The sequence below is a fragment of the Argiope bruennichi genome, chromosome 1 (assembly GCF_947563725.1).
Source record: "Argiope bruennichi chromosome 1, qqArgBrue1.1, whole genome shotgun sequence".
Lineage (NCBI taxonomy): Eukaryota > Metazoa > Arthropoda > Arachnida > Araneae > Araneidae > Argiope > Argiope bruennichi.
The window spans coordinates 30,966,107-30,980,073 of NC_079151.1; the positions used below are offsets into that span (position 1 = coordinate 30,966,107).

General features: G+C 30.1%; 1 protein-coding gene across 1 annotated transcript in view; it reads right to left on the minus strand.

The window, feature by feature from the left end:
- Nucleotides 1-422: 422 nt before the first annotated feature.
- Nucleotides 423-13,967, minus strand: part of LOC129976024 (voltage-dependent T-type calcium channel subunit alpha-1I-like) — a 154,961-nt gene continuing 141,416 nt past the window's right edge. Inside the window, exons 26-33 of the mRNA XM_056089362.1 lie at nt 12,806-12,957; nt 10,643-10,752; nt 8,788-8,918; nt 7,504-7,653; nt 5,080-5,201; nt 4,749-4,997; nt 3,002-3,131; nt 423-2,526 (exon numbers count right to left, since the gene is read on the minus strand). Of these exons, the coding sequence (XP_055945337.1) occupies nt 1,703-2,526; nt 3,002-3,131; nt 4,749-4,997; nt 5,080-5,201; nt 7,504-7,653; nt 8,788-8,918; nt 10,643-10,752; nt 12,806-12,957 (1,868 nt within the window). The 3' untranslated portion in view covers nt 423-1,702. The remainder of the gene's footprint in view (nt 2,527-3,001; nt 3,132-4,748; nt 4,998-5,079; nt 5,202-7,503; nt 7,654-8,787; nt 8,919-10,642; nt 10,753-12,805; nt 12,958-13,967) is intronic.

Here is a 13,967-nt window from a genome sequence, read left to right on the forward strand (position 1 = left end):
CCCCCTTCTGTTAATCTCAACAACCTTTTTAAAAATAAAAACACTGTTTCGAATTCCGTATGAAGTCGGGAATTAATTTTTGTATGGACAAAATCAAATTATGAAATTAGCAGCTTTTCAGCAATCAACTGAAGACTGTTTGAAATGCTCTAAACCAACAATTAACATTTTATTGATGAATTGCTGCTTATGTAAATACTATCTTTATTACGATGTGGTTTTATGAACTTAATTGATCCTGTCATTAAATTACAAGTCAAATTATATTTCTTGAAAAAAAATTTCATTACACTAATCAGAACATTTGACACAAAAATTTTATGAAAGAAAACATTTTGAGGGCTTTGTCTTTGAAAAAAAAAACAGATGATTTGTTTTTCATTTAATTATTATGTAAAATTTAATACTGATTCACACTCGATATATAAAATTCAAAACACCCTTTCGAAGTGACGACAAATCTTTGTCATCAAATAATGCAAAGTAACAGATATTTTTCTTTTATAAAATGAACAACCTACGGAACAAGGTTTAAAACTCTTAATTAATAGTCATAGGCAAATTCCATTTCTCGATTCTATGTACACATACTTCATATAATATATATTTAGATATATATATCTTTTAGATAACACTTATAAAGAAAGATTTACCACATGTCAATCTTTCCTTTTCTTCGGCTATCGACGAGGCGACAACAGTTGAAACGCATTTTGATACAGTTTCTAAAAAATTCTATGTGGTGCTCTTCTACTTACATTATGTACAGTGAAAACACGTACAAATACAACATCACATAGAAAAGATGCTTTCGTCGTCAAAGCATCGCGTTTTGTACAGTTTTTATGGAAAGATTTTTTTTTTTTTTTATGTTTTAGATTGAATAATTTCTTTTTCTTTTGCTAAGACCCATCGCAGACCCGGAGTATACCACGCTTGAAAAAGCATTTGGGAACTTGGATTATTAATATCCTTCATTTCCTTTTTTTTTGTTTTAACTGCAGTATCTTAAAATAATGAAATATTGCAGCTGCAGTTGAATGTTGGGATTTTTTCCGTACTACAAAGATTAACATTCAAGATATACACGATAATATATATTTTTAGGGTAATATGTCAAAAATAAATTTTTAAGTTATGGGAAAGAAATGGAAGTAATTAAAATATGTGCAGTTTTAGTACTTTCATTATTTTAATTCGTATTTATCATATTTTTCAATATCTGAACATTAGTATAGGATATTCATGTCCACAATAAAAAAAAATCAAATTCTGTCAAAAGGGATGATATAGTAGCGGTATTTCAGAAGAAATGAGAATAATTTAATATATTTAAATTGTTTATCGTGAAGATTATAATAAAGAAGTGCCAAGTAAAAAATTACTATGTTCCTGCTCTCAGAAGTGTGTGATTCAGGGTGATGATTACTATGGGTACTAAAAAAATGAACAGAAGGATGTGCAGAGCAATTAAAATTCTACTACAAAATATAAGGCTTAGTATCATAAGTGATTCTCTCCTAAAAGGCCACTGCAGCTGAGCAAAAACTTTTTTCCAATTATTTTATAATCAATTATCTATTCAAGCAGTTTAAAATACTGGTATGCTTTGGAATATAAGAAAATAAAGTGTGTTATGTAGCCAGAACTCCAAAATGGAATTCCAAGGGTAAGAATACTCAGGGTCTGTTTTCAACATTCGTTAGCACTGGTCCTTCGGTTTACTGACACAGTGACCTATATTATCGTCCCCTGTAACGGGCATGCCGGAGCATCGCCTGGTCCCTATAACCAGTACCGCTTTTTGGTCGTTGGGGTCCACTACTAATACATCTTCTTCAACGTCCTCTAACATCACATCTTCCTCTACATCCTCTAGCATCCTCAGTGATGAGGACTGGGACATGGACTGAGACGGTCCCTGAACCGCTTCGGGTGCTGGAGCTGGATCATTTCCGGAAAGGGTCCCTGACACGGTGGTAGACGAGAAGTCATCCGACGCAGTCCACGACACCGTGTCTAGTCCTGGTTGGGACCTTAACTCCGGATAGTTCCTCAGCAATCCGTTAGTGGATTCTGATTCTTCCTCTACATACCACAACAGACCATTGTCCTCTATTTCGTCTTCTTCCAGTTGCACATCACAGACCGACAATTGATCCTCGTTTGTGGTTTGGACTTCTTCGATGACGATATCTTCAGCTGGAACCACAGTTACAGAGGCATCATCACTGGACTCTGCGCTGATCATACGGATAGGTGGACCCAAAGAGCCTCCCCTCCGAGGCTGTGGTGGGGAACGAGTCCCGCCGTCGGAAGAGGAACTACATAAACTGATGACACTGCCTACGAGGGGAGTAGGACTGGTGTCCAGCGTGTGACGACGACCACCACTGGTGGAAGCTACTGGCCATGACAGTGTTGGAGAGGGACCCTCAGCGTCGTCTTCTCCGTGCACAGAGATGGTCGCCAGGGGACTATATTGGGCGCCTGCAGCTCGATCTTGGCTTGCAGCATCTGATCTCACTTTAAGGGAGAAAAACAAAAACAATATTTATTAGTTTCTTTCTCCGAAATTCTGTTAGAATAATACTATACTAAACATAAAATGCCAAAATTTAAAGCATAATATAATTTATAATGGTCAAACGTTTATTGAATAAGAAGACTACATTCAAAATCCAAGATCTTGTTTGTAACAAAATCGAAGAAATAGATATCATAAAGTAAAAATTGAAAACCTCTTTTAATCAAAAATTAACCATATCTTTCAAAAGAATTGTTTTAAAAAAGTCCACCAATCTTTTAGTTTATTAAATTGATTTTTCATATTAATAATCAAAAGGTTGTTGTAAACTCTTCAAACTGCTTTTTTCAGAGGATAAATATACAGTGACAGTGGTATTTAGAAAAATTAAAATCAGAGAAAATGAAATGTTGAATTTTAAATACTCCAAAAGCAGAATAATCAATTTTCTGCTTAAGAAATGCAATGGATTACTTTTTCCATCAGCATCGTCGGAGAAACGGAAGATGAAGTTTGCCGGCAGTGAAGACATCTTGATGAGTTTCCGGTGGGAAGCTTGCTTCATTTCTTCTTGCTTCCGGGCTTCTCTGCGACGATCACGACCCTAATAATGAAATACGTATATTAATTAAACAAAATAAAGAAGTAAATAATTGATTAAAATTTATATTGAGTGAAAATTTAATTCAAACAATCACCATCACATTAAAATAAATCATGGTATGGCCTGATGGAGGCTTTATTTGTTTTAATTAATACTTTTATAAAAGTTATAGAGCAAGAATTTAGATTTTCAGAGTTTATATAGAAGTAGGTACTCTTATTACTTTCTGAAGACCCCCTTTTATGCGTTTCTTTGAGTTCGGGCACTTATTTAATTATCTGTGATCTCATTCAAAAATATTAATAGGTAAGGTAACCTGCCAAATACTTTTACTCACCTCTTTGTTACAATACGCCAAGTTTGTTTAGCCTTGGACGAGGGCTAAATAATAGATATGTATTCTGTAAATGACCCATCAGAATTAGAATAATAACGAACACGAATCATTGGTATGATAAACGGATAGAGCTTATGCTCCTTCCCTTTGAAATAAGGAAGGAAAGCAGAGATATATGCAAAGTAATTATATTTTAAGATTATTATCATTTTTTCAATCTCATCTTCACCACTAATTCTCAATCATACAATTCATTCCAAATGGGAACTCATTAAGTTATTATATTTATTTAATTATTTTATACAAACAAGTTTATTTATATCGCTATTGACTGTGGTAACACCGTTCAATTTTAAGCATTTATAATTCTGGGAGTAAATTTTATGCAGTTAACGTCTTATTTTACAATAAAAACTATAGCCTTTTTATTCTACATTAAGTTAAAAATGACGATTAGTTAGTTTTTTTTGACGATTTAGTTTGACACACTTTATTAGTTAATATTAAAAAAATGTATGAATTACATAGTTAAATCGAATATATTCTAGTGATGAAAATTTACTAATGTATAAATATTTTAATAATTTGGCTATATAAAAATAAATTTTAGTAAAAATTTAATTTTTGTTATTAATTTAAAGACAAACATTGTTACAATATAATGTATCTAGTCTATTTTTAATTTTAAACTTCAATTTAAATAGATTTATTTTAAGTTTGTGAAGAGGAAATTTTAAAATTGATTTTTCATTCACATCTTGTTGTGTATTTAACGACGGCAATATGGTATTTTAATAGTAACAAATTTAATTGTTAATTAATTGATTAATTTAATTAAGTTTTTATTGCATACATGTGGTTCCAAGAGAAATTTAAATATGCATGCGGCAAATTTTAGAAAAAATTGATTTCAAGTTTCCTAAATATTTATAAAAATGAATTATAAATTAAATACCATCAAACAGAATATAATTAAAAATAAAAAATACTGTTTTTTTTGTACTTTAATAAGTTCAATTTTTTTAAAGCCGAAATCTTTAATTTTTTATATTTCAAAATGTCAACTTTAATGCCGTTTATAAATCTTAAGATTTTATTTGAAGTACCGAGTTCAATTAATTTCAAATAAATTTAAAAAAAAATTAATCCGATTGAGATTATCAGGCAACTAAAAGCAGTTAGATTTATGCTGACTTTAGTCAATTAACAAGTATGAATAAAATATTTGCAAAATCAACAACACATATTGTTGCTTCAATAATTCAAGGAATGACACCCACCTTCTTCCGGACACTGTGTGCTATTTCAGCGGCCAGCTGTCTCTCAATCTCCGCATCTATCTCTATGTCGTCGTCCATATGCTTATGAGACTCCTCGAGGTGCTTCATGAGCACTGCGACGACAACATTCACCAATACGAATTGGGCCATGAGGACGAACACCACGAAGTAGAGGGGCGCGATCACTGGGCTGACGCAGCAATTGCGAATGCACTCGCTGGAAGGATCGCAGTTCTCCCTCAGGGTGTCCTGTAAAGTCCCAACCATCATTATCACTTCATTTATGTGACCCGAGAGTCCGGACTGAATGATCGAAAGGAGATAGGATTACCTTCATTATTCCATTCCAGTTGTCTCCGGTGGCCACCCGAAACAGAGTGAGGAATGCCATCCCAAAGTTCCGGAAATGAGCATGTTCGCCGAGACCCTGGCATGGATAGTCATCAGTGCATTCTGGAAACCCAGATGAATATATCACGGGAGGGTAATCGGGTATTTTTAATAGTGAATATCTTCCGGATATGGTTTTGTTTTATATGTACCAGTCATTTTATCGAAGACTACTATTTAAAAAATTTCGATTATCGTATTACATTTTTATAGCTCAGTAGAAAAGTTTCATTTGAGCTATTGGAAGATAGCAAATTTAATTCTTTCCAAGCACTTTTATGATACGATGCAAAAGTTCTCTATGCACAAAAGTCACATAAGTTTTTCAAAAATTTATTCATTACTTCTATCAACAACAACAACAATTTTTTCTTTATGTCGGTTAATTATGCTCCACCGTCTCATTCTAACATTTTGATATTTAGTAACTAAGCGTAAAAAATCAGAGAAAATTGTCCATTGTAACGAAAGGCGACCGAAATGATCATCGATCTATAATCTTGTCTATGACTGAAATTCATTACCGTGTTGTTGTTGTTGCTTGTCATCAAAAGATCTGACATGTGTCAGATCAGCTCCCGTAGGTTGATGAACGCCAAGAAATTCATCATCGTTTAATAGGTAAGTGATGTCAGTATGATGCCCAGGTGTCGATCCATCCAGATTTATTATGAAATATCACTGAAAACTATATGACTCATATGACATATCGTTTTGAGATTACACTTTTTTTAGAGTTCTGGCATGATATCAGAGCTGGAAATCTATTCAGTTTACAATGAATTTTATAATTCGTTTTTAGGATTCGCCTACGATTTGTATAATTTGACAATAGTAATTGCGATAACTTTTGAACCTCTAAAAGACACTTAATATGCATTCGCTAATCTTAAGAATATCTGATCATCGCGTTTTTTTATTGCATGTGAACTCCCAGATTTAGGCTTCTTTACGTACGTTTTCACTTGATAAAACTCCGTAAAAGTATAGTTGCCGATGTTTCTGAAATTAACATAACTTTCATTTTCCATATTTCTAATAACCTTTTCCAATGGAATTCTTGAGGTATACTATGAAGTGTTGTCGTGTAGACATTTGAAAAATCTGATACATCATTTTTTTTTTTAAATTTACGGGGCGTTTCGCAGAAACGTTTAATCTTGTTGAAATTTTTGTAAATTTTTTATTTCTTTCAAAAATGAATATATAAAAAAGAAAAAGAATTTGCTTTGATTATATCATTTTCTAATGGTCAAAAAAGGTATTTTAAATTTGTTAAAAAATAATAAATATGAGAAATGAGTAACTTCATTATCTAAAGTTTTGAATCTCGCTATTCATATTTAAAAGTAGTGAATATTAACCAAACAATATTTCAAATGTAACTTAAGTACATTAATGTGTTAAGGTGATTACAATTACACGTCCTCTACGTTCGATTGAGGCTCAACATTATGTAGTCGTGATGAGATGAGCTGTTTTCATGCGAGAAGATGAATTTAACAGATTTAATTTAAAGCAATTGAAAATTTACTCATCTGAATTTACAAGAAATTATCAAAAGGATCAATTTAAAGAGATATTGGAGAAAAAATTTCTGAATCGGATCTTGACGAAATTGTATTATACTGTTATTTAAAACACTGCGTTTCAAGTATTAACATAAAATCATGTCATGACAGGCAGTTAGCATTATTTCTAAAGAATATTGTTTGAAGTAAATGCGAAAATTAAATATATTATTTTTAGTATATTATCAGAAGATATAGAATATATTTTATTCACATATTGAAATATTTTTATTTCCATGTCAGTCAAACGTTGAATAATACATCGTCCTGAAAAGTATATATTTATATTTAAAATTAATTCTAACTGAATAAAATAGGCGACAAAATAAAATTCAAAATACATTTTATAATTATTTGATTTGAAATATGTTAATTTCTATTTAATAATTATCATTAGCCAAGCAATTTTGCAGAAAGTAACAGGTTCTATTCGGTTAGATAAATTAAATAATTTTTCCTTCCCTAGATAAATAGCAATAATTTGCAGAAATAATTCAAGTAACTATAGAACCCACAAGGTTTAAGTGTGACTCAGTTCATATACTACAGCAAGAAAATTACATTCTACTGAATTTAGATAATGACTTCGGTTAAATGAATTATGAATATCTGAATAATACTTTTTTTTATAATAATGGGTTTTTAAGCAACATGTGTGCTTACATTATAAACATTATCTACACATTCAGTTAGTTTGTTGATTGTATCCAACATATTATATTATAAGCAAAAATACTATATCTATGATATTAAAGGACAAATTATGAATTTTCAAATATGAAATAGAAAATTACCCAGGCGGCCAAAGAGTTCCACACCCAGGGCAGCAAATATAAAGAATAGTAAGAAAAACAAAAGGCCCAGGTTTCCAACCTGGGGTAGAGCTTGCATTACTGTGTCAAGGAGGGCTCGGATTCCCTTTGCCATTTTGAGCAATTTTAAAACTGAAAAAGAAACAAGATTATCACACTTTTCTTTGATAAAAAGAAACAATAAAATGAAACTTAATCTATTACATGTTTAACAGATAACTGTTCACCGGCTGTTGCTGTAGAAGCGATGATTCTTACTTAAGTCAATTGGTCAAAAGTTATTAATTTTGACGAATTGGAATTTTTAATTATGTTTGGGTAGTTTAAGGTTAAGGTAGGTTCATTGTAATTTCAAAATACAGAGAGAGAAAGGCCAGTTGGTAGGCTTTCTGAAGAATGAAAAGTTTGAATTAAGAATGAGTTGAATTTGATAGGATCTATGGTGTGCCCCAAACCTGTACTTCATTACTTTAAATAGGATTCACTATTTTAATAGAAATTTCGTGTTTTGTGATGAGGTTCCATATGTTGCCATATGATGCCTAGTATTCCAAAAGACATTTGGTAGAGCGATTGTTTATTACACATTGTTATATGACAGATATCAGAGAGTTTTGATAAAAGATAGTTGTTTGATTTCTTAAGAGAAACCATAGAATACGATTCAGAATATAGAAAGTTCTGATGCTTATGGCATTTTTACTTGACTATTTAATTCAAGAAAAATTTAGTAGTCAATAGATTAAAAAAACTTTAGCTCTCATTCGTTCTGCAATTCTCTTGTGTATAAAATTTTTATAGCAATTATGAAAATCGATTTGTTATATTCCAATTTAAAAAGAATAGTATAGTTCAAGCAACAGCAAGAAAAACGAAAGCCAGTGTCATCTTTTTTTGCAATTGATTTAAATTTCATATTGCATTTCGTTTTTTTTAATAACTTGATATAGAAAAAAATCACTATCGTATTTTACAAAACCATAATAATTCATTCCTGCTGATTCATATTAAGCAAACAAACAAAAAATGGATATTAATGAAGAAGATAGAAAGAATTGATTAGATGTATAAGCAAAATTAAACGAATTTTAGATTCATATCCTACGATCGATTTACAAATTTCTACAGCACATCAGTTTTATACTTTTTGTTCGATTTATGAGATTAATGTCATTGTAGAGTTGCTTAAAAGTTTTCTAGAAAACTTTTCGCCACGAAATTCGTAATGTTTAACCCAATGAAAAGACATGGTTGTGGATGATTTACCTCTTGCAATCCTCAGTACACGCATTACACGTATAATTGTCGGATTAATTGGTATAACTTCGGATTCCATTTCTTCCAAAACGATACCAATTACTGAGAGCCCAACTATTCCAACATCCAATTGATTCCATCTGTAACAGTAGAAAAAGGAATTATAATTGCATCTGTATGATAAATAAATTTGATTTATTTATTGAATTTTGTATCTTTAACCCTTTCTAAGGCCGTGGGAAGTATGCTTCCCACCAAATGTATCAATCTTTGTTTGAAATTATGTAGGTTGGCATAAGTTCTGACACATTTTTTTAGAAAGACAGAAACTTAGATGCTTCAGTTCTTTATCCCACACAAAAAGATGTGGCTTGGTTTGTCATTTAATTACTAATTAACCAAATTAATTAATGAATCAAATTAAATTTATCTAATAAGCTAAATGAATACCTTTTCTTATTCTAATTTCAAGCCTAAAAATATTTTAACATAATATGACTAGAAAAAAATGGCCCTTTAAAGGGTTAAGCAATATTAGCTTCATCATTATACTTAAAGTAATAATTTTATGAGATTTCTTTTAGGAATTTTCCTCAACGTAAATGTCAAAGTATATTATGGTGTTTTTTATATCAACTAAATTTTGATTACTCATGGTGGGCTTCAAGTTCACCAGAACTGAAGTTTGGCAAAATCCGCAAGTTGTCCTTGTGAAATTGATAATGGTACTGTATCTTACTTTATTTTTGGTTGTTCTCAGTATCTAGAGATAAAAATAAACTTCCCAAAGTACTTTCATTATCTAGCTATGTTGGAACTCTTAAAAAAAAATATTGGTATAAAGATTGTTGTCAAGAAAGAAGAGATCTTTCTTGAGGTCTCTTCCTTTTTCTTGTATGATTGTAACATTTTTGGTCAATCGTTATTTTACGTTTCTTTAAACTTTCTAACATACCATTGCTGCATCGATGACTGAGTTTAAACATAATATATAAGAATCTCTCTTCATTCCATTGCACGAGGATGTATGCATTATTAAATTATGAATCGAGGGGTCACTCATGTTTAATTAATGGATCCAATATAACAAAACTAACTCCAAAGCCCAGCTATTTCTCTTTTTTGTCACCCAATTTAATAATTTTCAAATTATTAATTTCGAGTCAAAGATGTCTATTATTATTAAAGAAACTTTATTTTGACATTTTTAATAAGATTTTATGTTCTCAAATGTAAAGATTTGTTTTAGCCTCAAAAATTGTCCACTATATGGTGCCCAAAATGCTATAAAAACATGCATATAATAAGTAATATGAAAGTTCCTACATTTGAAAATGCTCTTTTTTGAATGAGATTACATTTAGTAATGTCTTACATCTTACTCAAATGATAAATGCAGATCCAAATTTGATATTTAATATTAATGACTTAAAAAAGTATAGTTCATATTTTTCCTAATGCAGGCTGGAAATGCAAATGAATAATAATAAAGTGTCGAGACAGAGAGTTTTTGTGATTGGTAGATTTGACAAGAACGAGATCAACTGAAGTTGTTTTTTGAAGTGTTAACCTTAACCGAGTATGAATACCCTTTTCTTATAATAAAATATATGAAATACTTAGAATGAAAATTTTGTAGTAAGTTAGAAAGGCATCAAGATTAGAAAGGAGCTTATCCTACTTCAGTTGTTTGCTGTCTATTTTTCAAAATAATACAATTTTTATGAAATTCCACATTTAAACAGAAAATCCACAGATGATTTTCTGTTTAAATGTGGAATTTCATTTAAGATTCACATTTAAATGAAATCCACAGATTTCACTATTTTCTAAAGATAACATTCATACCTGTAAATGCACTTACCTATCAGAAAGATACCTGCGCAGTCCTAAAGCAACAATTTTCATTGCCGCTTCAAGGATGAAGACGGCAGTAAAAAAGTAGTTGAAAACCTTTAGGGCATAGACTAGTTCCTGGAAGAAAATGGAATTTCAAGAAATTATAATGTAACCATTAGTGAACTGTTATAAAAGCAATCGCAAAGAATACTCTGTCTCCAGTTTACCACAAATATGAATTTCCCCTTTAAAATCGAGAAGAAAAGAAGTTAAAAATTACTATTTTTCTTCAATTGAAATTGAATGATAAAGTGCAGAATATCCATAACTTATTTACAAAATTTAAAAAAAAATTCCACAAAGTTATAGTTATAAAGCAATATTGTCCGAACAATTAATGATGCTTCTATTAAAGTGCCTTGAACATCCTTTCATGTTGCAAACCATTTCACAAAAACAAAAAAAAACAAAAAAAAAAAAACCCCTTTAAATTGCTTTAAATAAATATCAAGCAGAATTTTTCAATTATTGGTTCTATATTTCTAGAAATAATTATTTGTATAATGTTTCATTTATGAACAACCTTGAAAAAAATTTGCACAGGCTAATTTTTGAATTTATAACGGAGATTTTGTTCCCGATATTACTCTATATACCCCCCCCCAAATGACAACAAAATATAACCTAAAATGTTGAAAATATTGCAGTTTAGAGTATTTATTATTACTTTCTTATATCTTATAATGCAAAACCAACCTAAAAGCTTATATCAATATAATTTATATGTATGCTCAAAAGAGAACCCATACATTTTGTTGGACTACAGCTAAATGTATATATTATGAATTATTAAACAAACATAAATTAATCCATGCTTTTGCAATACTCCAATTTTATAACTCTGAAAGATGCACTGTAAAATAAACTTCTGGTTAAAATTCAATCTTACCAAATATTTAATATTACAATAGTACAATATGAATGTTCCAGATTTGAAGAACAATTTGTGTGAATCAGGGCTCGAATAGAAATTTGCAGGGTAATTTAAAGATCCTGACGATTCTCGGTTTTTATTATCCATAGTATCAAAGATGTGCTGTGATATTTTGGTGATTTTGCTTGCAAAAGCAAATTTTTTTTTCTGATAATGAAATTGCTCGTTGAAAATTTTTTAAAATGAAGAAACAATACCTAAGATAGAAATGAATAAAACTATAATAATGTCAATAAAAAGTTTTTTTGTGAGTGTATTCATTATATAAACATATTATTATTGTCATAACTGAAAATTACAATATTTTAAAACTTTGTAATGATTTAATCAATTATATAGAAGCTTTCAGAGCAAACTGCAAACAAAAATTAAAAATAATTGAGTTATATGGTAAAAACAGTTCTCATTTGAGATTTTCTTTTAGTCAAATCAAATTCAGATATTGGCTTAAGTTATTCAATGGTTATTTATAAAAGACTTGTACGTTTGCACCTGGATATGCTACCGGATAAGGGGGTGGAGGGAAGGTAGGAGTCAATTTTCAGGAAAAAAAATTATGAAAATTAAATTTGAAGTTGACATTTTGTCGATATTATTAAACTTCAACACCTTCTCTGTTAGGCTGTAATGCTTGAGATATTTCGAGAACCAATAATTGTAAACTAAAATTTTTCTTTTTCGAATTTAATTTTTTTTCACTTTTTTTTGAGAATACGACTTTTATAATAATATTTAAAATTGTTGAAAATTTTTTTTAGAATAGGAGTTTTTTTTTCCGGCCCACGATTTCTGATTAATTGAAAAGTACTTTTAGGTATTTTTTTTTAAACTTCTGACAACCCAGTTTTTTTTTTTTTTTTTTCAACACAGTCGAAATTTTCAAAAAATAAACCAAATTTCAATCTGAAATTTTTTTAAATTTTTTTCTTCTTTGTAACTCACATATTAGTTATATAAAATTGCTGTTTGTATATTTTTCGGGTCAAAGCACAATTCGACTGGATTAGTTGAAAAGGTTTCATCTAAGGCTCCATATTGCTGATATGCCATCTGAATGACACGAGGACATTTAATAACCCTCTACATTCCCGTAGAGTGGTAGCAAACAGCTCTACGACCAGTCTTTGAGAGATTAGGAACAATGGATAAGACAATATTAATGCATTGTCACTCGAGTTAACAAATGGGCCTCACCATCGGCATCATGTAGAATTCCGTCGCCATAGTAACGACGTTGAGTCCAATGACAGCGGCGATGGCCAAGTCGAAATACTTGCTGGTGATGATGTTGTGAGTCAGCAGCCGTGGCTTGGAATAGTTGATGTAATAAGGAGGCTCCCTCATCTCTACAAAGAGACACAGTCATTCCGTTTTAGGATTATATCTATTACATAGGATATGGCATTGATAATAGGAATGTAATAACATTTACTGTTCATAAAACATGAATGTAATTAAATGGAAGAGAATGTCATTTTTAGTTGGGCATAATTACGCAGTTAAAACTGAATTGCTATTTATAGATATATTTTTTTATTCATCCAAGTACTTGTAATTTCTATTCCAAAGCTGAATCACATATTTTTATATATAAAGGAATGGCTATATTAAAAATTTATATATAATAAGGCAATCATTAACTATGGGAAAATGCAGAATTGGAGCTTTTTTCATATTGTTTTATGAAATTATTTCAAAATGACACTTTCTGTATTTTAAAACTATGCCTACTCATGATTATAACTGTATTATAATTTGCCTGCAGCTATTCTTTGTTTTGTATCTTAACTAAATTTGTATATTCCGAAAGGTACTTTAAGTAAGCTCCCATTGAGAATCCATTATCGAATAATTTATTTCAATGCATATTCTTTTTTTAATTAGAATTACATCTTAGCAAATACATCTTGAATATTATGCATATACTATTGCATAATAAATGAATGTTATGCATAGTAATTGCTTTCTAACACTTATTGTCAGGTGGAATACACTCGATGTAGCTGAAAAAAAATCAGGAAAACAAATTTTCCAAATTGGAAATGGAAATATGAATAAAAACATTAAATTTAATCCGAAAGAGAAAAAAGGTTTATTATTTATAGATGGAATATAAGACTGTAAATCTTAAACTACTATCAATTACCAACATGCTATATTAATAATTCTCTTAATAAAGAATAACTTTACTCTCCGAATTTCATTATTATTAAAATTTAGATTACAAAATTAAATCTATGCATTTTTTAAACAAAAAAATCTTTAAAACAATTTTATATTTTAAGCATAAAATAGTATTACAATTACTTATTATTTACTACTACATATTACGCAATTCATTTGTGCTGAAGTATTT